At 42.3% G+C, this 25,768-nt stretch overlaps 1 protein-coding gene across 3 annotated transcripts in view; it reads left to right on the top strand.

Moving 5' to 3' along the window:
* Rab3gap1 (RAB3 GTPase activating protein catalytic subunit 1) overlaps positions 1–18,697 on the top strand; it is a 61,647-nt gene extending 42,950 nt beyond the window's left edge. For 2 of the 3 annotated variants that reach the window (XM_048443767.3, XM_048443764.3), the window contains 12 exons: positions 1,538–1,627; positions 2,186–2,358; positions 4,032–4,086; positions 4,321–4,692; positions 8,426–8,563; positions 11,288–11,515; positions 12,512–12,608; positions 12,701–12,804; positions 13,103–13,218; positions 13,613–13,715; positions 16,396–16,416; positions 17,150–18,697. In XM_048443767.3, coding sequence (XP_048299724.3) covers positions 1,538–1,627; positions 2,186–2,358; positions 4,032–4,086; positions 4,321–4,692; positions 8,426–8,563; positions 11,288–11,515; positions 12,512–12,608; positions 12,701–12,804; positions 13,103–13,218; positions 13,613–13,715; positions 16,396–16,416; positions 17,150–17,386 — 1,734 coding nt within the window. In that variant the 3' untranslated portion in view covers positions 17,387–18,697. The remainder of the gene's footprint in view (positions 1–1,537; positions 1,628–2,185; positions 2,359–4,031; positions 4,087–4,320; positions 4,693–8,425; positions 8,564–11,287; positions 11,516–12,511; positions 12,609–12,700; positions 12,805–13,102; positions 13,219–13,612; positions 13,716–16,395; positions 16,417–17,149) is intronic. The other variant, XM_048443766.3, reaches the window with a different exon arrangement.
* Positions 18,698–25,768: the final 7,071 nt, after the last annotated feature.

Below are 25,768 nucleotides of genomic sequence, written 5' to 3'. Positions count from 1 at the left end.
TAGAGAGACTTGCCTCAGAAAGACCAGGAAAAAAAAGAAGAAGCTGGAGACAGTTGTAAAATTAAAGGACCATGTGTGGTACTATCTTTATTAGTGATAGCTATTGTTATTGTAATTGTAGTTATAATATAGTCTTGAGAGAAACCCTTCAAGTATAGTGTAATGAAGGGAAAGGAATGCTGTATGTGGACCCGATGCTGACCTTAGCATATGTCTTGTCATTTTTCTGAACAAGACTCTTAGTCAGATCTGTAGCTGGGACATTGTAAAGACAGGTACTGTGAGAACGAGCTAGTGTTTGTAAAAGTCCTCTACCTGCTCTTAGTACTTAGTAGTGACTTTAAGTTTTATACATCTGCTAAATACCACTTAAAAACTAGAAAATCTGAGCATGTTTTATGTGGTAAAGAAGACAGATTATTGGGTGGCAATATCAGAAAACAGTTTGATACTAATAAAAGAAAGTAATTCTCTGTAGAGAAGACTCCTTAAAAATGTATCCTTATGACTTGGAAGGTGGCATAAGCCTAGCACTTGGAAGGCTAAAACAGGAAGGTGATGAATTCAAGTCTAGTCTAGGCTTTAAAGTGAAATCTTATCTTTTAAAAAAAAAGTAACCTTAAATGTTTTCAAACTCCAAATTGTACACCCAGTTGTCATCAACACTGACTAACTAACACACATACACTGTGACAACTTAGAGAAGATACATTGGCTGTTGCTGGCTCAAGCTCCTCATTTTCTAGGAGGTCTTTCATGCCATGTCTTTAGTATTTCATACATGTAAACCTGTGGATGTTCTTACTATAGATTCTTTTGAATGCAGAGGTGTTTTTAAGTTGTCTGATAAATTCTGACTCTAAAGATGTTCACAATTTTTTTATTATACAAGATATGCTATCATTTGATAAGAATGGAATCAGTGTGATGAGTTTTTGCTTCTGTGTTATTCATCTCACAGAATCAAGTGGTTATTTGAATGAAATTTTTTTGGAATTTGTATATTGCTGAAAAAGTTTTCTTGGCTGGGCGGTGATGGCATACACCTTTAATCCCAGCACTCAGGAGGCAGAGACAGGTGTATCTCTGTGAGTTCGAGGCCAGCCTGGGCTACAAGAGCTAGTTCCAGGACAGGCTCCAAAGCTACAGAGAAACCTTGTCTCGAAAAACCAAAAAAAAAAAAAAAAAAAAAAAGAAAGAAAGAAAGAAAGAAAAAGAAGTTTTCTTTTGAAAGAATATAGAATCTGCTGGACATCATAGTAAGAACATTTCTATAATTTTTAACAGCAGATCCACTGGGAAGTCAGACAGTGTGTTTTTCACGTGTGGTTGGTAGCACACACATTTATTCACACTTATTCCCAGCACATGGAAGGCAGAGCAGGAGGATCTCTGTGAGTTCTTTGCCATCCTGGTCTACAGAGTGAGTTCCCAGTTAGCCAGAGCTATATCGTTAGACTCTGCCTCTCCAAAATAAATAAATAAATAGAAAAGCAGCAAAGTGGACAAGTTTAACATGTATTATCCCCTTCCCCAGTTCTTATTCCCAGATGCTGCTTCTGACAAGCCATCAGATGCAACTACTTCAACAGATAATAGCACCCATCCATCTGAAGGTGAAGACTATGTAAGTTGGTATTCAACATTAAAATATTTTAAATGCAGTTAATTTCTGGGAGGTTTGCTGAATGTCTAGTGTGATAACCTAAGTATCTCTTCATTTTATAAACCATCTTGGAGCCAGGCAGTGGTGGCACCTTTAATCCCAGCATTCGGGAGACTGAGGCAGGGGGAGCTCTGTAAGTTTGAGACCAACCTGATCTACAGAGTGACTTCCAGGACAATCAGGCCTTCACAGAGATGTCTCAAACCTTATCCCTCCCACTCCAAAAACAGAATCTTGGAAAACTGAGTGGTGTTCACAGCCACTCAGATAATGACCTGATTAGAATGTTTGTGTAGATTCCAGTTTTTGATAGCAAGAGCTTTTAGGGGACAGAAGATAATAGCATAAGTATACTATGCATATCACCTTACTTTAGAGTTCTTATTATCAAATCACTAACTTTGTTTTGTAGCAGATTCTTATTGATTAACGTTGACACTATTCTTACATACCTTTTGTTCATGCATACAAGTTTGCTGTTAACTGGTTTTTGCTTTGTTTCTCTTTTGTTAAATTTAGACTCTCTACAATCAGTTCAAATCTGCACCCTCTGACAGTTTAACATACAAACTGGCCTTGTGTCTTTGTATGATCAATTTCTACCATGGAGGGCTGAAGGGAGTGGCACATCTCTGGCAGGAATTTGTTCTTGAAATGCGCTTCAGATGGGAAAACAACTTTCTGATTCCAGGGTAATAATTTTGATTTCCAATTGTTTAGATAGTGTGTTTTTTATTTATATTTTTTTTTTTATTAGGAAACACCCAACTTCTTTTAGGAATTCTTCCTGAAAAGGTAGTAAGAAATGTTAATACAAGCTTAACTCAGTGTTCATTGCAGTACATCTATAATAGGAGAAAAGGCCTGACAACCTAAATGTCAGCAGAAGAATGGGTAAATTGTGCTGCATGTCTACACAGTTTTCTTCTAGAATCTGTTTTGTTTTATTTAAGATGGTGTATTGGGGATTGGACTCAGAGCTTCATACATGCTCGGCAAGTGCTCTACCACTGGGCTACATCTGCAGCCCTCAAGAACCTTAGCATAGAAACTATGTTGGGCATGGTGGCATGCCTTTTTCCCAGCTCTCAGGAGTCAAAGAGGCAGAGGCAGGCAGATCTCTGTGAGTTCAAGGTCAGTGTGCTCTGCACAGCAAATTCCAGACCAGCCAGAGATACACAGTAAAAACCTGTCTCAACAAGCAAACAAGATTAAGTCATAGAAACTGTATTAGTTATGAGATATGGTAATACATCACAGAATGCTTTCAATTACGCTGATATGCAGGTATAGAAAAAAGATTGGAGAGGAATACTACAGTCAACTGTTAATAGTTTCCTGGGTGTGAAAGTACTTTTTCTCTTTGTATTTCTTAAATCATCTGTACATATATTTTATTATTTGAAGGAAAATACCTTTAAAGGGCACTATAAATTCAGTCACTAAACATTATCTAGAATCTTTTTTATTAAAATTTCATTAAGTCGTTTAAATTTATTTATTTTTATTTTATGTGCATGTATTATCTGTGTGAGGTGTCAGGTCCCTTAGAACTAGAGCTACAGACAATTATGAGCCATCATATGGGTGCTGGGAATTGAACCCGGGACCTCTGGAAGAGCAGTCAGTGCTCTGCTAAGCCGTCTCTCCAGCCCCAATCTAGAATCTTTTTATTTGAACACTTCACTAATTGAATAGACCGTTTACTGATCATACATGCCCGTACTTATAGGCTAGTGCTTGTCTACCCATGCTCAGGAAAAAATGATGTGAATAGTGAAAAAATGGCCACTAACCCAAAAGTGCTTTGTGTTAGGAAGTTTGCCAGTCTCTGTTTATCTGGATTTTCTCTTGGCTATTATTGTTTTGCTCTGGAAGTTATCACAAATGCAGAAGCACACTGAGTGGAAGAACCTAGTTATTTAGAACCAGAGGAAGTCCAGGATCTCATTGGCAAAATAGAGGCAGAGAGAGACCTTGGTTTGTGTAATGAGAATCCACCTAAAAATTGAAAGCTGAATGCACAGATAGTCTGTGCATTTAGTCTGTGTGAAGTGCAAGGTAATGTATACTAGTTACTTCCAGTGGTGGCTTTGGAGGCTTGGGTTTCTAATTAGCTTGGAAACTGTTGTGAATTTGCCCTTATGTTTCACATGTCTTTTATCTCTGCTATTGATTGTGAGCTGGGGGAAAAAAATAAATTTGAACTTTTAATCATATGTATTCTTCTGGAATCTGGCTTTCTTATATATAGAAATCTAGTTTTAGCTTCTTAGCAGTATAGCTAAAAAAAATGGCCATGTATAAATAGGCATATCTGATATAATTTTACTAAAACCAAGCTTTGTTTTTCTTTATTTGGTAGACTAACAAGTGGACCACCAGATCTAAGATGCTGTTTACTACATCAGAAATTACAGGTAACAGTTTCCCCAGAGCTGCAGCAGCGTGTACACATACATTTGAAGCTTAAGCTAACACTCCAGTGATGTAATGACTTATGTAGGCTGTTTTCTTTGTGCTGCTTCTGGGTTGCTTATAATCACTATAATTCTTAGCAAGGTCCTGGGAAAGAGTAGAAAGAAATACTCAAGCAATTGATGTATTTTGCTTTTCTCCAATTCAGCCATAAATGTTATTTCTGTTTTCTTCAGATGTTAAATTGTTGTATCGAAAGGAAGAAAGCACGTGATGAGGGGAAAAAGACAAGCCCTTCAGATAATGTAACTAATGCATATTCAGGGGATGCTGGGAAAGCTGGAGGCCAGCTAGGCCTGGACCATCTCAGAGATACAGAGAAGGAAAAGGGAGAAGTGGGAAAATCCTGGGATTCTTGGAGCGATAGTGAAGAAGAATTTTTTGAATGCCTCAGTGATACTGAAGACCTTAAAGGAAATGGCCAGGAGAGTGGCAAGAAAGGAGGCCCCAAGGAGTTGGCCAACTTAAAGCCAGAAGGACGCCTGCACCAGCATGGGAGACTCACACTGCTGCATAATGGAGAGCCTCTCTACATCCCGGTGACCCAGGTGTGTGCAGCAAGGCTTTCAAGCTCAGTTTCCTTTTGTTGAGGAGTATCTTTCCAGTAGGAGATGATTTTTTTTGGTATGGGAGATTCTTTAAAGTCTGCTTAGGTTTGGAATTGAAGTGAACTGTGTAACTTTCAGGTCTGTCACTCTGAAATTGAGTGATGTTTTGAAGTTTCAGTGGATACTATTCACCTTGTGTAAGGTCATTTCTTCGATTTGAGAAGTCAGTGTACTGTGTTTTGATCATACTCTTCCTCACCTTCTCCCCCAACTTCTAGAATCTGAACCTTCCCTACCCTTCTTATGTCCTCTTTTTTTCTTTTTTTTTTCTTTCTTTTTTTCTTTTTTAAATAACTCATCAACTTGATTTTTTTTGCTGATATGCTCCTGGGTGTAGGGCCATCCACTGGAACATGGTTGTCCTACCAGGAGCCACACCCTTAAAGGAAAACTGACTCTTCTCCCTGAAAGCCATCATCTGTCCTTGGCTCCTCTCTCTCCACTTCATGTTTTAATGTTGACTGGCTTGATCCTATGCAGACACCTGCAGCTGTTGTGAATCCGTGGTGCAGTGGCCTTGTCATGTCTAGAAATGCTGTTTTGCTTTGGTCTTCCCTTATAACTTTTCTGTGCCTCTCTTCCACAGAGGTCCCTGTGCCTCTTGGAATTATTATTATTATTAATTTTATTTTGCTTGTCGAGATAGGGTTTCTCTATAGTTTTGTAGCCTGTCCTGGAACTAGCTCTTGTAGACAAGGCTGGCCTCGAACTTATAGAGATCTGCCTGCCTCTGCCTCCTGATTAAAGGCGTGTGCCACTACCGCCCAGCTGGAATTATTATTTCTTAAACTGAGCATAAAATATTCCAAAAATAGGGAATGGAAAGAACAAAAATAATAGTTCTTTAATTAGGGTTGTTTTTATTTCTTCAAACATGTTTTAAAACCATTTTATACCATTAGGACAGGACTCAGTGTCTAGAAAAGAACAGTTCATTTTTGTTGGTTGACTTTTGCATAAGTGATATGTGAATACCTATTATTGTAAAGAATAGCAAGCTACTGCCCAATGGTTCAGCTCTAATCCTCAGAAGTAACTAATATTCCTAGTTTGAGTTACATTTCTTTTTTTTCTTTTTTTTTGGTTTGGTTTTTGTTGTTGTTGTTGTTTGTTTGTTTTTTTTGAGACAGGGTTTCTCTGTAGCTTTGGAACCTCTCCTGAAACTAGCTCTTGTAGACCAGGCTGGCCTTGAACTCACAGAAATCTTCCTGCTTCTGCCTCCCGAGTGCTGGGATTAAAGGCATGCGCCACCACTGCCTGGCAGGTTTTGCTCTTTTCAATGGTCTGTCCCTGCTATTATTTCATAAGAAAAATGGGATTGCTAGGTAAGTAGATAGATGTTATCTAGTTCCCTTTAAGAAGGTTCTACCTGGGGACTGGAGAGATTGCTCAGAGATGGCTCCAGGGATTAAGAGCTCAGAGGTCCTGAGTTCAATTCTCAGTAACCTCACGGTGGCTCGCCACCATCTGTTATGTGATATGGTGCTCTCTTCTGGCCTGCGGGCGTGCACACATATGAGCATAATAAATAAATACATTGTGAAAAAATTGTACCTGGTTTACATCCTCCTTAAAGGATGTAAAATTAAATTAAAGGATAAGGAAACATTAATTCTCACTCTCCGTTTCTCACAATGAAATGCTTACTATGTGCTAACAGATTTTAGTCAGGGCAGTTTAGCAAGAAAGTACAGTAAGGTTCTAGCACTGAAATTGCTTATATCTTATTTCACTTATATATATCACATTTCCAGTCAGTATCATTATCAGTAGTATAATGGTGCAGTATCTTTTATTTCCCTGACTTTTCCCTTTTTCGTTTTTGAGGAAGGTTTTGCTATGTAGCCCTGATCACTGTGATGATCAGGCTGGTCCCAAACTCATAGAGATCTGCTTGAGTTCCATTACCCGAGTGCTGGTTAAAGGTGTCCACCATGCCTAACTATTTTCCTGACTTTTGATGAACCTAAGCATTCTTCAATGTTTATTGGCCATGATTTCCTGTGAAATGACTGGTTTATATATCATGAAATGTTTTCATAGCTATTATTAAACTATGTCTCTAAGTGGTTGATTTGTTTCTATCCTCACATGCATGTGATTATTGTGTGTGATCCCATTCACTTGATGTGTCATGGATCCATATAGAGTAATAAATAAAATATAAATGGAACTATTTGTATTATATGTTTGCAGAATAATACAGTATTGTACGGATTAATTTCTGTCAATGTGACACTAGCAAGAGTCACCTAGAAAGAGGAAACCTCACTGGAGGAACTGGCACCATAAGACATTTTCTTGGTGAATGGTTGATGTTGGGAAGCTCAGCCTACTTCCAGGCAGGTGGTCCCGGCTTGTATAAGAAAGCAGACTGAGCAAGCCATGGAGAGCAATTAGTTGCAAACAACATTACTCTGTGGCCTCAGCTTCAGTTTTTGCCTCCAAGTTCCAGAATACTTGCCCTGACTTACCTTAGTGATGGATTTTGACTTGAGAAATTATAAGACAAAGTAAACCCTTTCTTCCTCAAGGTGGGTTTGGTCAGTGTTGCCATGGCAACAGAAACCTAACTAAGACACAAGTCTTCTTGGCTTTTGATGTGGAGAGAAAGGGAGAAAGTCAAGTCAGGTCTCATGTAGCCCAGGTTGGTGTTGAGTTCACTATGAGGCTGAGGATGATCTTAACCCCAGATCCTTTAGCATCTCTATCTTCCAAGTTCTAGGATTACAGGCATGTACCATCATGCCTTGCTACAGTGTGTTTATGTGGCTAATTCCTTTCACTATAGTTTTATTTTGGATCCATGTATATTATTGTACTAGTATTTCATTTGTGTTTATTAATTAATAATTTTTATACCTTCTCTTCCATCCCGTGACTTATAAAAATAGTAGGAGTGAAGGCTTCTGCTCTGAAGTGTGGTGTTTCAGTAGAAGCTCATGTAATTTGTAAGCCTGTCTGATATGTAAATAATCATATTTAGTTTGTGTGAGAGAGTGAAGTTTATATGTGCTTATAACTGTTAATGTTTACTAAGTGTGTGCCAGGACTTAGCTTTCAGAAAGAGCCTCTGAAAGGAGTGAGGTCACATAGTGGGATTCCAATATAAACCTACTGCCTTGGGAACTGTTCATCTGAACCACTGTGCCATTGTCCTCACCAGTCATTGTCCACCCTGTGTGTCAGTGAGGCTTACCTGGCACTTGATTGTTGTTAATTCAAAGTGATGGGTGGTAGCTGTAGAACACAGAAAGCAGACCTTCGTAACTTCACATCAGTACTGGTCATTCTAACTTTGATCAGCTGCAGCCCATTTTTTGCACTAAAAGCTCTTGTTGCAGTTTGTGGTGACATAATCATTAGAACTTTATTTCTCTAACATTAATAGGCAGAAACATGTGCGGTGAATGACAGTCCCTGTCTTAGCTTTGAGTTCCTGAAAGGGAAACTTGGCAGTCTTGTCCATCAGGGATAGGAGACCTTGAGAGTCATTTATTCTTAATTTGTTATTTTTTAAATGGGGATTGTTAAGTTTTTTTTCATTTCTCTGAGCTCTTTTGTATGTGTATGTATGGCTACATGAGCAGAAATAACTTTTTTTTTCTATTTTTATGGTTCTACTCTGTCTAAAAGGGGCCACTGGTGACCTTTGTCCTTTTGTGCTTTCCAGGAGCCGGCGCCCATGACAGAAGACCTGCTGGAAGAGCAGTCTGAGGTCCTAGCTAAGTTAGGGACCTCTGCTGAGGGGGCGCACCTCCGTGCACGCATGCAGAGCGCCTGCCTGCTTTCCGATATGGAGTCTTTCAAGGTGGGTCACACTTTCAGAGCTCTGGCTCTATTTTCAGCTATTCTGGATGAAACTGTGAAAAACACTATAAAGTGACAGGAAGGCTGTGTCTTTTTTAAGTGTTTGGATTTATTACGTATTACAAAATGCTACCTCAGCCCCCAAAGGACTCACTTCCTAGGTTTGAAAAAAGAAAATCAGCCTGCTTTCCAAAGTTGAGAATTGAATAAATTCTCTCTGTGTTAGGGATATTTTTTCATTTGAGTGTGCTCAACCAATTTAAGCCTTTTAGGAAACTCTTGGGATTTAATGTGGATTTTTTTTACTCAACAAACCTTTGTGCTATACACTGAGTAGGTAGAGAGAGATACCGTATTTAGTCTATTGAGCTTATGAGAGAAGATTCATGTATAACTGTCTAGTCTTCAAAGAATGTAGGGTTGGAGAAGTGACTGATTTGTTATAGGAAGTTTCTCAGAAGAGTCAGTATTTTGCTATCTGCACAGGGTTATTGTGGGCTTGGATAAGTGCTTGGGTATACAACACATAGTATTCAGGGAACCGTGACATTTGAGTGTCCTTAACCATAAGATACTATATGATCCAGTGTCTGAAACTTTAATTTTATGTGTGTGACTATTTTGCCTGAATATAGGCAAAATAGTTTAAAATTATTTTAAACAAAATTATTTAAATCATTGTATATAAAATCACCGTCATGGTAGATGTGTCTGTGTGTTGCATGAAAAGTAAATGAATTTTCTGTTTAGACTTGATTCTAAGCTCATTTTGTGTCTCTAAAAATTCACAAATCTAAAAGTTCAAAACACTCCCAGCCTCATGTATTTTGGATTAAAGGATACTCAACCTGAATGTGAAGAATAACTCAGATGGGGAGCCCAGTGGGCCAAAGGCTTCCCTACCTACTCATAAAGTTCTGAAACATTTTCCAGGCCTGAACTTCTTTCTCTTCAATCACAGTGGCCTCTGTCTCTCCAGTTTATAGCCCTTCTCAGTCCACATCTGTCCTCTACAGGATGGCCTGAGTTTGATTTCTCTCTGAAATGCTTGGGTTTTCTTTTTTACCACAAGCACTTCATGGCTACCTTTTCCACTTTCTTCCCTGCCTGCCAGGGATTAAATGATAATAAAGGAGAGGCTTCTGTTCTCTGCTTGTTCTCCCCATGAGAGCTTTAATATCATAGACACTTGAGACTTTTTTGCTGCTGGGCAGTATTAAAAATAGTTGACATGGTGGATAAGAGAAGGCAAATTGCTCTCTGGATAAAACCAGAAAGAAGGGAGTCAGCTGTGTGCATGAGTACAAGAAGAAATGTGAGCCTCCACTGCTGTTTTCCTTCTTAGTTTAGTGTCTCTGCAGAGGTGTGTGCAGGAAGATGTTACACACTGGAACTATGCAGTTCTTTTAACATTGTGCATGGACTGAACTGCTGCTTATTAAATGCTTTCGGATTGAACTGGGCACCTACAAATCTGTAATAAGATTGTTTTAACCAGGAGATAAAGGCACATGTATAAAGTGCTCTTAGAAACACTGCTGTGGGGCAGATGCTTTAAATAAATAGTTGCTCTACATAAATGCACGAGTTACCTTCCCCTTCTGCATAGGAACAGTTCACATCAGAGCTGCTTAGAGATTCCAGAGTGGGGGCTGGCTGTTTGCCACAAGACATCCGTACATCATAAGGACTTAGTCCGGGCCATCCCTTGTGATAAATCCTTTAGCAGTAAAAGAAAGAAAAGCCATGGCTGAGGTGTTGGTGCAGCCTGGTATGTTACTAAGAACTTAGGGCAGAGGAGGGCTGTAACATAGGAATTGAATATTGTTTTCTATTAAGCTTACTTCATGTATTAGTCAGTGTTCAAGGATAGCCACCACATTATCTTTACTCAGATGAATATGCTACCTGGGTAGGATCTAGACCTCTGTGCGTAAACCCCTAGTCACTGTCACGAACTGTGGCATAGCTTTACAAGATTGGATTTTAGAATTAGGGAAGAACTTCCTTCTGGCTCCTTAGCTGAGGGATGGTCAGGTTAGCCATTAAGTCCCGTGAATTTACCCATCACATTAGAAACAGACTGTTCTCACCAACAGTGCTTACCATGCCCATCCTTAGTACTTTGCGAACAACACTGGACACTTGAAAGGTGCCTCACCACAAGTCCTCTGAGGTTCTTTATCTTCTAGACTTGAAAGCAGAATTGCTGAAAAGATTCCAGAATAAATCATTGTCAATTCTATGTACTTGTGCAGTGATTGGAACTTTAATGTTTGCTTTTAGAAGCCCGAACAATAATAGTAGTGAGATTTCAGTTCCTTAACAATATGGAAGTTTAGATGTTGGTGTTTTTACGTGAAGCCTAGCTGATATCTATTACAGTGCTGATATTGACTAACCGAGGAGAAAAATAGAGGGTTTCTATCACTCACTGTGTTATTCTGGTTGTGCTGTGCATTATTTAATTTACTGCACTTGAGTTTAATTTACTGCTTTGTTAAATACTGAGAAGCTATACTACAAAATTTGTACAAAGTCATGAAAATTTCTCCTTCTGTAAAACAGGAAAAAATGTTTTTGGTATTTTAACATCTCTCATTTTAAATGTGCTGTTCAAACTTGAAGTGTGAATATGATTTTGAAAATAGACTTTTCAGAACTGTTGATTATGTAGCTATCTTTTTATTTATTTTACTTTCTCTTGCTGAATTTTTTGGCTTAGGCAGCTAATCCAGGTTGTTTTCTGGAAGATTTTGTGAGGTGGTACTCACCAAGGGACTACATTGAAGAGGAGGTGACTGATGAGAAAGGCAATGTGGTTCTGAAGGGAGAGCTGAGTGCCCGCATGAAGATCCCCAGCAACATGTGGGTGGAAGCTTGGGAAACTGCTAAGCCCATTCCAGCGAGACGCCAGAGGAGACTGTTTGATGACACCCGAGAAGCTGAAAAGGTAATAGAAAATTATTACTAAATCTTAGTCATGAGAGTCTGCACATACTTAACAAGCAAAACATTGAAATTCAATAAGCTTTTGTGTACCTACTATCACATTTCATATTTTAGAGCTAGTTGTAAAGACAGTTGTGGTTTATATAGGACTCGTGTATCATACTGTCTCATACTTTATATCAGAAGTATTAAAAAGGAGCATGTCCTAAGAAATTCCACCAAATTACTAGGGGAATGTTAAGGGACACAGCGATCTGAGTACATGAGTGTTGTTCAAAGTCTTTAGTTGAAAAGGGAGAAACAATCAAACTTTATATGTATAAAAAAAACTTTTAGGCTGGGCAGTGGTGGCACATGCCTTTAATCCCAACACTCAGGAGGCAGAGGCAGGCAGCTCTTTATGAGTTCGAGCCAGCCTCATCTACATAGGGAGTTACAGGACAGCCAGGGTTATACAGATAATCCCTGTCTCAAAAAAAACAAAACGAAACAAAAAATGCTTGCACTTCTAGAGACTACTGGTCCTCTCTGGTTCCTGATTGCCCCTTACATCATCCCCATAAGTAAATTTAACAGCAAGTAAATCCATCCTCCAGCACATTAGAGATAGAAATTATAGAAATGTTCAGATGAGGAGTGAGTAGGGAAGTGAACCAGGTTCCAGTGGTGCTCCCACTGCTGTAAGCCTGTGGATGCAGGAAGTAGGGACAGGAATCCTGAAAGTCAAGAGAAGGGATGGTGGAGCCTTGGAAAGAATCCATCATTGTTAGATGCTATATAATGATACTTCAGAGTCCAGAGGCCAGGATGGTCCTAGGAGATAAGGTCTTGCTGCCCTATCGTGTTTTAGTTATTATCAGTACATCAGAGGGCAAAGTTCTTACATACCTGTATGAGGATCTGCCGGCTGCATAAAAGTATTACACATCCGGCCATGTATGTACATGATACTTGGTAATAACCTACCGTGTTTTTGTGTCCCCTATGTCTCCCTCAGGTGCTGCACTACCTGGCCATGCAGAAGCCTGCAGACCTAGCTCGGCACCTCTTGCCTTGTGTGATTCATGCAGCTGTTCTCAAGGTAAAGGAAGAAGGTAAATGTCTCCATTGATTAGTTCCTAAGTGCATTTCCAAAGATGTGGTTTTGACTTCGTTTTAACTGTTTCTTTGATCTTTTCATAAATAGAAAGTCTGGAAAACATTCCTTCGGTTAAGAAGATTATAAAGCAGATCATAGCCCATTCCAGCAAAGTTCTGCACTTCCCCAATCCTGAAGACAAGAAGTTGGAAGTAAGTGTTGTGTCAGGGTCTTGCCAAGAGTCCCCACAACTGGCAGATTACTTTTTTAAGCTGTGTTTTAAATTTTCATTTTACATTTATTAATGGGATGCTGAGGATGGTGTGTATGTACATGGAAGTCAGAGGACAGAGGAAGGAATTGGTTCCCTCCTTCCACCCTTGACTCAGGGTGTCAGGCTTGGTGGCAAGTGCCTTTCCGTGCTGATCCATTTCCTTGGCTCCTAAAAAGGTTTTTAAAGGCTGCATCTCTGTTGTGCCTCAGTGGTTGAGCCTCCCTTTCTACCACTAGGAAATCATCCTTCAGATTACTAATGTGGAAGCTATAATAGCCCGAGCCCGCTCCCTGAAGGCCAAATTTGGAACTGAAAAATGTGAGCAAGAGGAAGAAAAAGAAGATCTTGAAAGGTACTATTTACTGTATGCGTCAGTGTGTCTTTAGGACAAGCTGCTAGTCTTCCTAGGAAAAATGTGAAAGTTCTGAGATATGATGGCATGGTAGCTCATGACTGTAATCCCAGTGCTTGCAAAGCTGACGCAGGAGATTTACTTTGAATTTAAGGGCAGGCTGGGATACATAGTATGTTGTCCCAGGTTAGCCAGGCCTATTGATGCAAACCCAGAAAAGAAAGAACAAAATGAAGAAGTTATGCTCCTCTGACTAGAGACAGAGAAATACTTAATTCTTCTAGCATTTTTCTCACTTTCATGGATGGATTTAGGAGGAGTGGTCAGTGGAATCTACCCTAGATGAGGCTCAGGCTGCCTCAAGAACATCACCCTTCTCATCTTCCTTCTCTAGATTTGTCAGCTGCCTGCTGGAGCACCCTGAAGTGTCAGTCACTGGGGCTGGGCAAGGACATGCAGGCCGGATCATCCACAAACTGTTTGTGAATGCTCAGCGGGTATGTGACAGTCTTTCTTGCCTGCCCTTTGCTCAGGATGGCGTTGTGAGTCCCACACCAGACTGACAGCACAGAAAGAAACAGACTCTGGGGCTTCTAAGGCTTTGAGATCCACTGAGTTAAGAAAAATGATAAGTGTATTTCAGACCTAAACTTTGGAAATTAGAAGGATCTCATACGCGTTGTAGAAGCTGGTGGAGACTTTGTTAGCAAGGGCCAGAGGTATGGTATGGGGAAACCATGTTTATTGCTTTCAGTTTCTAAGTAGCCTGTAGTAGAGACTGACTTGAAAGGAAAAGAATTTGAGACTATGAGGACTGTGGAAACAGGTTTCAGTACAGAAGGAAATGCAGTTTGAAAAGTTATCTTCATTCCCTCCACTCATGAAGGTAAGAGGTTAAGTTATATAGCCCCTCCACTACCAATTAATGAGTATTGGTCACACACATGCTGGTACCCACAGATGATTCTTCAATCGGGGCACATTAATATCAGGGATCCAGGTAATAGTATTAAGGTGTACACTAAATATAATTTTCACTGACCAGGGACATGACGACACTAGAAACAAGAACATAAGCTCAGCTCTGAGACAATCTTCTTGGTGCTTTCCTAGAGTAACTATTGCTGTGATAAAACACCCTGACCTAAAGCAACTTGAGGAGGAAATGAGTGAATCAAGGCAGAGGCAGGAGCTGATGCAGAGGCCATAGAGGAGTGCTGCTTACTGGCTTGCTCCTTGTGGCTTGCTAGCCTGCTTTCTTTTAGAACCCAGGACCACCAACCAGCTCAGCAATGGCAGCAACCACAGTGGGCTAGACCCTCTCCCATCAGTCATTAAGAAATTGTACCACAGGCTTGCTTCAGCTGGATATTATGGAGGCATTTTCTTTTTTTTTTAAATATTTATTTATTTGCTCATTATGTATACAGCCTCATTACAGATGGTTGTGAGCCACCATGTGGTTGCTGGGAATTGAACTCAGGACCTTTGGAAGAGTAGGCAATGCTCTTAACCTCTGAGCCATCTCTCCAGCCCCCTGGAGGCATTTTCTTAATTGAGGTTCCCTCTCTGATGACTCTAGCCTTTGTTAAGTTGACATAAAACTACCTAGCACACGGGCTAACTGTTGCATAGTCCTCAAGTGAGAAACTCAAAATTAAAGTCAAATGCATTGCTGATCAGTAGTTGAAAATAGATATTATTTATGGGGTAGTTCCCTAAGTTTAAATTTTTCATGTTAAAGACCATATTACTTTATTTGCTATAAATTAATGACTTCTAGGAGGCAGAACTGCTTGCCTTTCTTCCTTTGTGGCACCTGTGCTCACATGTTGTGCGTCTCCACCAGCGAAACACTTAACTTCCAGAGGTGGACAGGAGGTGTCCTCAGCAGGGAAGACTCAGATCTTCAGTGATTTTTTTTTTTTTTTTAAGAAAATCACTAGCTAAGCTGGGCAGTAGTGGTGAATGCCTTTAATCCCAGCACTCCAGAAGCAGAGACACGCTGATTTCTGAATTCAAGGTCAGCCTGGTCTATAAAACGAGTTCAAGGACAGCAAGGGCTGTTACACAGAGAAACCCTGCCAAAAGGAAAAAGAAAGAAAGAAAGAAAGCCATGTTAAGAAGCTTTAAAACCGGAAATACCTAGATTTTTAGTGTTGAGAGTGTTGTTGTTTGAGGTAATGAGAATCATTCTGAACTGGAGTAGTCTCTTCGGTCGTCCCCATACAGAGACTGGAGAGACAAAGGCCAGCTGTGCTCTCACTCCTGCCAGCTCTAGTGTCGCACACACTGAGGTGTGTGTCATCACTCGGGCTGGTGTGTGCTTCCTTCATTTCCCAGGGTCCAGCCTGGTAGTGAGGGCTTTAAGGCCCATGTAATGACGAGCACATGGTTGCTTTTTAACTCAGCTCCAGCTGTCTGACTCCAGTGAACTGATCTTTTCATGAGGAGCAGATACTTCGTACCAATTTTACTAAAGAATGAAGATTTAATTATATTTAAGTCTTAGCTCAATTTTATAGCATACATAATTTAACAACTTTTCTTCAGAATTATAAACTGTAGGGCCAGTGAGATGGCTCAGTGGGTCAACACTTGCTGTGAGATCTGATGCCCTTAGTTCAGTCCCCAGAACCCACATGGTGGAAGGAGAGTACCCATTCCTGAAAGTAGTTGTTTGACTGACACATGCACACCGTAGTGTAAGCTTGTGCATGCGCCACACCCCCTTCCCCCCAAAAAACCAAATGTAAAATATTAAGATTCTGAGCTATTATAAAGTTGACTGCGACTATATAGGTTTGGGTCTGTATGATTTAAATGAGTTCAGCAGAACTGACCAACTCTGCTCCGGTCTTAATTGTTCCTAGACAACAGTTCTTAAATCCATGGTTTAGCTGTCAAGCCAGTTTTTAAACAGCATCTTCTTCATGAAGGGTGAGGGCTTTCAGTCATTTTCTCATTAAATGACCCTGCACATCACCTGTTGGGCCATCAGATGCATGAGCCTGAGGCACTGGCCATGTCAGTAGTTCAGTGTCCTTGTCTGGTTTGTGCACCTTCAGTAGCCTTCAGGGGAGTCATGCTGTTCTGAAGTGACCCTGCGTCTGCCCAGCTCTCTAACCACCTCACTCGTTCCCTTTCATCACTGTTTCTTTTCTCACCTTTCTCAAGCTGACTGAGTCTTCTGATGAGGTAACAAAATGGCCTTTGTCCCTCATAGTTCCTCGTCTGTCCCCATCCCTCTAACTTCATAAGGTCATCTTAACTAACCAGCTGGATTTGGCATCCCCTCTGGCTACACAGCTTACAGTGACTTCATGTTTCCATTGCCCAAGAATTTTCCTGAGCAATTGCATCATGAAAGGAGGGCAGTATTGAGTTATGAAGGCTCTGTTTGCACTGCACTTGGTGCAGCTGGAATGTAAAAGCAGATGCCTTCAACTGTGAGCACTTTTCCTTTGTGGCCATTGCCATGGGCATCTGTCAGCTCACTGTCACAGTAGCTACCCAGCAAACAAAGCCAGTGTTTCTGGTTCTGATTTGGCAAGAGAATCTGAAAAGAACTTATTGAGAGAGTAGAGATTTAAAAAAAAAATCACTTTTCCAGACTTGAGAACAAGTCTGACCTGTTAACATCTGACGCGGACTTGAGTCACTGCCTGAAGAAATGCAGACACAGTGCAGCTCCACCATTGCTGAGGCGCCACAAGTGCCCAGTCTCCCACCTCTGCCTGCCTCGCTAGTGCTCACGCTCTTTCCAGCTTCCTGCTTTTCTGTTTTTGTTCTTTTGAGCAATCATAACACAGTGGACATAATGCATTTCCAAACAATGTAGGACATTGTGTGTTTCTCGTGTTTATTCATCCACCCTTCAGTAGCTTATCTTTCAACTAGATCTTGAGTTTGGCATTTGATTCTATTCAAGGCTGCTGCAGTGGCTCTGCCAGAGGAGGAGCTGAAGAGGTCTGGCTACCCAGAGGAGAGAAGACAGAACTCGGTATCCGACTTCCCACCTCCTGTAGGCCGGGAGCTTATCCTGAGGGCCACTGTGCCACGGCCTGCGCCCTACTCCAATTCCCTGCCACAGCGCATGTACAGCGTGCTCACCAAGGAGGACTTCAGACTTGCAGGTGCCTTTTCCTCAGACACCTCCTTCTTCTAGTGGGGAGGAGGAGAGGCAGCTCCTGCCATGGACACCCGAGGGCCACCAAGAGGACCTCGTCCAGCCAGCAGCAGGAGTCACACCAGCATCTGGAGCCATCTTCAGCACCAGGCTTGAGCCAGAGGGACAGATCTAAGGTGTCACAGACTTCTGCTTGGGAGACATGGCCTCTGTGGAGGAAACCACACATCAATGGGCCTCTCACTTTGGAGGACAGAGTTTGTTCACTCTCCTGAGACAGTCATCTGTGGAAACACTTAGTGGTCGTCCTTATTAGTATCACGTATGCAAAACAGAGTATCTGTTAACTCAGGTTCTGGATAGTGTGGAGATAGCGTTTAGTCCCAGAATCTGTGTTTGTAAACTGCTGTGTGTCATTCTGTTTATTCGATCACCTGATGGTCAGCTTTATTATGCTATTTGATAAACATTTGAATATTCTAGGAGAAAAACTAGAATTGTAGTTTTGTTTTTCCATGTCACTGTAACCAAATATATTCCTACTGATCAGTCTGTACATGACATGTGGCTGCAAATTGGTTCTGTGTGTGCATCTGTCCGTCTGTCTATCTTGTAGGATCTCTTTGTCCTCTTTGCTGTACCCCTGCTTTTGCACTTTACTTCTCTATGTTGCTGGCTGGGGACGGTATTTAATAAAATCATATGAGCACATGCTAATCACACAGCCTGGGAACATAGATCACCGAGCAATTGGTGAGCCATGGTGTATTAATGCTAGTGGGCAGAACTTGACTGCTTGGCTCTTGTAGCTGAGAGCAATTGGGGCTGTAGCGGTCAGTACAGGGGTGATGGCACCATCCATTGTGTGGCTCAGGATGCATTAAGTCTGTCACTGCAGGACCTCTGGTGATTGTAAATTATTCTGGGACCTAAAACTCCCACTTGAATCCAAAGTGAAATATGGTTATGATGAAGTGTAAATTCTGCCTGTGCGATTTTTAAAAATTGATAGAACTGCACAAACCCTGTGTTACTATTTTTGTAAAAAAAACAAACAAAAACCAAAACAGAACAAATCTATATACATTTATCTGTAGAGTGTGTGCAGACATGTCTGTGTGTGCATAGGGGCCAGGTATTGACCCCAAGCTTCACAATGCTTTTCTCTGAGCTGCTGGACTTTGCTTCTTAGAAACCATAGATACTGGCTGAGGCCTGAATGTCAGATCACGTAGAAGATGGTTCCCACAGGACAGTGTCTGTCTGCTTTCCTGGGTGTGGACAGAACTCTACAGTGAGAAGATTGGTCTAAAATGGAATCGTTTACCTAATAAAGCAGTCTGGTGTCTATGTGGCTACTTGTGTTTCTCTCTCCCCGGGGCACTTCCATCACTTCACTTAGTTCCCAATGCTTCAGCTCTTCCTAATGTTACAAGACACTGTCTCTGGAATGTTTATGCCTTTTGAAGTGTGGGTATCCATTCTCTTTCTTTGGTTTTACTGCTGTTCACTTCGGACATTTGAAAATCCCTATGATATCAGCGCTGTCCTAAGGAATGACATGTAGGCAAATGTGAAGTGTGTGGTGTACTCTTTTCCTCTGCCCTTTCTGAAGGTGGGGAAGACTGAGCTAAGGTCACTCTAGCATAGTCAACGCTGAGGGAGGGGTGGTTAGAGATCCTGCATGGATCCCACGAGCCCACCCACTCATCACTAGTGACAGCAGAGACTGAGAAGTCATGATCGTGGATGTAAAGCCTGAGGAGGCTTTGTCAGGTTCGGGATTAAGACCTCCTGAGAACCAGCATCTGAGGTTGACCTCTGGCACATGGAATCTCAGAGCAGCCCTGGCTGCTCTTGGAGAGGACCCAGTTTTGTATCTCGGCACCCACATGGTGGCTAACAACTGTCTCTAATGCAGTTCCAAGGATCTGACACTCTTCTGACCTCTGTCGCCATCAGACATACGTGCACATATATGCAGGCACTCACACATACATAACATAAAAACAAGTGTTTTAAACAATGTTTCAAAGCATCCTGTCAGGTAAGTTATCTGCAAAGACAAGTTGTAAACTAGGAAGGGCTGGAGCTCAGTTGTGTAATGCTTACCAAACATGAGGTGCAGATTCTGTCCCCAGCGCCAGAAAAGAAGAAAAAGCAACATGAGGCCATAGTACAGTCCAGTAGGAGGAATGACAGACATACAGACTCGGGAGCCAACTAGGCACCCTGTGTCTATAAAGTGTGGCTTCCCAGATGCTCAGCTCTGCCACCTCTATCCCTGTGCTGGGCTTTAAGCAACATGAGGCTCATTTGTGGTAGTAGAGGTCTCAGTCCATCATGACAAGCAGGGTGTGGTACAAGTAGAAACAGCTGCCTGAGATGGGGAAGGAAAGGGAAGGAGGGAGGGAGAATGTCTGCTCTTGGGCCATCTCCTTTTCTTTTCATTCCTTGGGCCCCTGATCTGTGGGATGGTGTGTGCTCTTCCTCCTGCTCCCACACATTCTTGTCCTCTTGGTCTTTCTGTAAAAGCCCCCTGGACACCCAGCGCTGTGGGTTACCAATCTAGTAACTTCTCAGTCTGATCATGGATGTTAGTGACCCATCCTCTTTCCCAAGCATCCTGAGCCCTATAGTCACCTGTGTCCACTGTGGGACAGAGCATGGGGCACTATGCTGTGATCTGCCCTTTAGTAGCTGACTCTGGACAACTTTTGCTTATGGCAAGAGACAGATGGTTTCTTCCAGCCACAATAGAGACTCAAAGAATAAATGACTGGACATTGAACAAAACTCCATGTTCCCCAGCCCCTGGGTAGTTTAAGTAAGCAGTGACTTCCAGGGACTATTGATTGATTGACTTTTGTGAACTCTAATTTTGTCCCAGAACGGGTTTTACTTTTGCCAGAATTATATAAGGAAGGAACCATATTCTTTCTCTTTTTTAAAAAATTTATTCTATGTATATGAGTCCTGTACTGTATGTACAACTTTATGCCTGAAGAGAGGATCAGATCCCACTATAGATGGTTGTGAGCCACCATATGGTTGCTGGGAATTGAACTGAGGACCTCTGGAAGAGCAGCCAGTGCTTTTAACCCCTGGGCCATCTCTCCAGCCCCTGAACTGTATTCAATAGTCCACTGTCACTCTCCTGCAGTGGCTTGCCTACATGAGACATGGAAATATTTTAGTGTGTAAATCTCCCACACATTCTCCACTCCTCTGTGCCAGTGAAGGAACAGGGTGGTGGGGAAGGCTGGGCCTGTCTCTGACTACAGCTGAGTTGACCAGAATGCTCAGAAGCTGGGCTTTACTCCTCTAACTCCAGGGGAGGTCTGTAGACAGTGGCCTTTTGTCCCATCCTCTCAAGTTAAATCCTTGTGATTGACACACGGGAAGGGCCTGGACAGAGCCATGGCGGGGTCAGCTCTCTTCACTTGCAGGCACTAGACAAAGCATGTCACATCATGGTCACTTGACTAACAAAACTGGTCAGAGGCAGGCCACCCAGTGAATCTGCTGACACCCAAGCATGGGGTGCTTGGTGTCTACAGCAGCAGCTTCCTAACAAGATCAATACAAAGACAGGCCCTTATGCTGTCCAGATCTCAGTATTGGGCTGCTCACAGCAGACCAATCAACCACCCAAGATGTGATCTAGTATGAGTCTGGACTGTAGGAGAATCTGCTCAGCCCATAGGCTGCAAAGCTAAGTGTTGCCAGCAGAGGCCGCTCTGGGGGACTTGAAACACTTGTCCAATTCAGGTCAACACCAACATAAGCCACAGGAAACCAGGCAGTGCCATTCCAACATCTTATTCTTCCTTTTTTCTGTGTGTGAGATCCTGAAGCTGCCAGTGAGAGCACTCAAGATACAGGCAGATGCAAGGATTTCTTAGATAGGACTTGAACATCACAAAAAGTTATCCTAACCAGGCTGTAGTAAAAAGAGCAACGGGCAGCGTTCCACCGCCCGGCTCCCGGCTAGTTTTACCCGAAATAATTACACAGACACTGTTTTCTTTTAAACACTGCCTGGCCCATTAGTTCTAACCTCTTATTGGCTAACTCTTACATAGTGATTTAATCCATATCTAATAATTTGTATTGCCACTTGACTGTGGATTACTGGCATGAGTCTAACCAACACCTGTCTCAGAGAGGAGAGCCATGGCGTCTGCCTGACTCTGCTTTCTTTCTCCCAGCATTCTGTTCGGTCTACTCCACCTATCTAAATTCTGCCCTATCAAAAAGTCAAGGCAGTTTCTTTATTTAACAGATGAAAGTAACACATAAACAGAAGACCCTCCTACACCACCAGGCAGTGGTGGCACATGTCTTTAATCCCAGCACTCGGGAGGCAGAGACAGGCAGAGGTCTGTGTTTCAGACCAGCCTAGTCTACAGAGTGAGTTCCAGGACAGTCAGAGATACACAGAAAAACCCTATCTCAAAAACCTAAAACAAACAAAAAACACCAAGAATATGGCATATCCTAAGAATTATATGCAATCAAGAAGTTTCTGCACCACAAAGCAAGTACTCAGCAGAGTAAAGAAGGCCTATAGAACCTATGTTTTTTTTTTCTTTCTTTCATTTTTCTTTTTTGGTACTGGAGATGAAATCCAGGGCCTTGCCCATGTAGGGCAAGTATTGTACCACAGCTTGTCCCCAGAGAAGAAGTAGCAGGTTAGAAGCACTGGCTGTTCTTACAGGGGTAGATTAAGGTCTACAACAGAAATTTTAAATCCTTCTTCATGTCACCAAGAAAAAACCTGAACAATCCATGAGCCAGGCATGAGTAGATGGCACCTCACATACCTCACACACAAGAGTCAAGCACAGGTGCAAGTCAGATGACATTCCAGCATGACGGTTTTCCATGGTGGCTGGAGCATAATTGGTACAATCCTTGAAATGATTTTGTATTACTTAAGACATCAAACAAGCACGTACACATCCTAGAGGCAGGGCTGTGATGCTAAATCTGGGGTCCTAGACCAGCAGTCAGTATCACTTGGGTGTTTAAAAGCAATGCAGATCATTGGGGCAGGGTTTGGGAGGAGCTCCATTGATTGTTTCTGCTGCGTGAAGACCCAAATTCATCCTCCACAACCCAATAAAAAGCTAGTATGACAGCTGTGCTGGTGAGACAGAGACAAGCAGAAGCTTGCTGGCCAATCACCCTAGCTCCGGGCTCAGTGAGAAAGCCTGTCTCAAAAACTAAAGATGAGCTGGTGAACCATGGCTTTTGTCATAACAGTCCTGGCTGTCTTGGAACTCACTCTGTAGACCAGGTATCCTTGAACAGGAAGAGATCCACCTGCCTCTGCCTCCTGAATGCTGGGATTAAAGGTGTGTGCCACCACGTAAATCTTTGTTCCCTGCACTCAAGAGGCAAAAGTCTCTAAATTCAAGGCCAGCCTGGTAAGGCTACACAGTGAGACTCTGTATGGGGGGGTGGGGGGGTGGAGAGTGGCTTCGCCAGCATGGACCTCCGGTTTCCACACCTGTGTGTACACAACCACATTAAGAACTACAAACACTCACAGAGGAAAAAAGACATGATACCAATTCCTTAGTCACCCAGCACTCCTGAGCAGGAAGCTCTGGACTAGGGCAGCAATGTCTGGGTGAGCCCTCTGGAATGTTTGCTGAATGCCTCTTTGTTACAAACCTTTCTGTGGGGGAAACAGGACAGTTCAGACACGTTACACAAAATGCACAGTCCGCAAACCCCGACATCCTTGGAATGTAGCAAAGGTAATATCTAAAAAGCAACAAAAATAAAATCAACATGGTATTAGAAGCATAGCCCTGGGCTGGAGACAGGGCTCAGCAGTAAGAGCACTGACTGCTCATAGGGGACCGGGTTTTGATTCCCAGCACCCACATGAGTCTGTAACTGACACCCTATTCTGGCCCCCAAGGGCACTACGTGCAGTGTGCACAGACACCCACACACATAAAAATAACACAACACATAAATAACACAACAAATAAGGCCTAGCACTGGGGAAAACGGCCCATCAGCGGTGTCATGCCACCAGAGGCCAGCCATCCACCAGGCCTCAATATGAAGTTGCTTAGCAACACTGAAGGAGAAAATTCCTCCAATCAGTTTATTTGAGCAAAATTGGAGCAAACTGCAAATCTGGAAATTCCCTGCACTAGAGAACTGTGGGAACTCCAACCAGCCACAAGTTTACTAGAGAAACAGAGGTGAAGACAATATAGCTCACACCTATAATCCTCAGTCAGGAGGCCATGGCAGGAAGTGAGTTGGAGGCCAGTCTGCAAAACACTGTCTCAAAAAAAACAAACAAAACACAGAAATAAGCTGGGTAGTGGTGGCACACGCCTTTAATCCCAGTGCTCGGGAGGCAGAGGTAGGCAGATTCCTGTGAGTTTGAGGCCAGCCTGGTCTACAAGAGCTAGTTCCAGGACAGGCTCCAAAGCTACAGAGAAACCCTGTCTTAATAAACCAAAGCCAAAACCAAAACAAAATAAAACTGTTGAGGACCAGCGCGAACATAAATCATTTCTCGTACCAGAGTAGAGGTGTGGGAATGAAAACACAACTCACATGACTCTATTAGGGATGAAAGACTCTAAATGCATTTGTAAGCCCCCTCAAGCCTAAGACATTTTTCTAAAACCTTACACTCACTCTCTCTTGGAAACGGGACAGTCGCCCACACACACACATGCTGAACTGCTCATCCTCCTGTGTCCCTGTGAATAATCTTCAAACATAACTCCATTCTGGGAATTAAGGCAAAGACAACCCACAGATGTTGAGTCAGTTCCTGATGCTTGATTTAGTCACTAGGACAAGGTCAGGAAGGCCACAGATGCTCCCTTTATCTCACCTGACCACGCAGCTATTCTCCTGCCCTGGAATAGACCAATCACTGCTAGTGACCTTTTAAATAAGCCAATCCAATAAGTTGGAAAACAACCTACAGGTTCCCCCCTTGTGTCTGTGGCTTTTTACTTTAAAAGATGGACTGTAACAGCTATCGGATGTCCTTCATATCCTGAACCTGAAGGGCCCTGTCATGACAGAATAAAATCCTCTTGCTTTTGCATCAATTGCGGTTATGAAAGTGGTGTCTGGAGCAACTCCTTCCTGATGTTTGGACTTCTAGTCCAACAGGGATCCTTTATGAAATCTTGAATTTATATCCTGAAAACCACACACATTTATTTTCCAAACAGCTTTTTTTTTTTTTAAATCAAAACATAAACCGAGAGGGAAGTTTATTAGCATTCTGTTTCCTAGGTAGCAGGGGGAATGACTTAGGTCACATCTTCCTATCTATGCCCATTTTGTCACGTAGACTGAAACACCACTTCCCCAGGCTACCTAAAAAATGACAGTAGAAGGAGCAGAACAGCATTAGAACATCCTGACCACTGGCTTAGGATGGCGTCAGTTTGTCTCACTATCCAAGGCCAGGCGACCACCTTCTGTGTGGCAGGTGCAAATTGTGCCTTGCAGGTCGCTCAGAATTCTGACTGCCAGAAAATGTAGGAATATGGCCTGTATAATCCGACCTCTACATAAAACGAAAAAGCAGAAACACACAAAGACAACAAAAAGCAAAGCTGAGACTCAGAACAAAACTAGTGAGATGAAGACTTGAAGTACCCATTGTGCAGAGATGGACCCTCTCCACGGCACCCAGTACACATCAGCTTTTTTTTTTTTTTTTTTTTTTTTTTTTTTTTTTTTTTTTTTTTTTTTTTTTAGACTGGGTTTCTCTGTAGTTTTGGTGCCTGTCTTGGAACTAGCTCTTGTAGACCAGGCTGGCCTTGAACTCACAGAGAGATCTGCCTTCCTCTGCCTCCCAAGTACTGGGATTAAAGACTTGTGCCACTACCGCCTGGCCAGCTCTGACTTCTTAACAGTGTGTTGCACACTTCTGGAACATTCCTCCTCCAGGGAAAGGGCTGCATGGATTCCCTCTGTCATCATATGCTTGCCTCTAGCTTCCTCGAAACACCATGAGGTGATTATCTGTCTCAGTTGACTCAGACCATGACTCGATGGCTCGATGGCTGTTTTAGTCAGACCAAGGTCCACCTTTCGCGAGAGCAGTGAGCAGTTTCCCTTAGACAGTTCCTGGTAGCCTGTCCTACTCACGGGGCAGTGAGAAAACCCTTTGCTGAGAACCACATTTACGCCACAATGAGTTTAACTTAAAGAATGGCTCCTGTGCGGGCTCAAACATTAACAACTTTAAAAGCTCAGGCTGCAGAGAAAGTTCCCCAAATTGTGAGCCTCTCACTCACAAGTTGTCCGTTCACGCTCACCTAATTTATGTGTGTGTTGCTGGCTGCACTTAGCATGTCTGAGGTATTGGGTTTGAAACCCTCCCCACGACAGCATTTTGGGGATTCACAGGAATTA

The sequence above is a fragment of the Myodes glareolus genome, chromosome 5 (genome assembly GCF_982192425.1).
Source record: "Myodes glareolus chromosome 5, mMyoGla1.1, whole genome shotgun sequence".
NCBI lineage: Eukaryota > Metazoa > Chordata > Mammalia > Rodentia > Cricetidae > Myodes > Myodes glareolus.
Note: the sequence above shows the minus strand (reverse complement) of the source record. Positions and strands in the feature narration are given on the sequence as shown.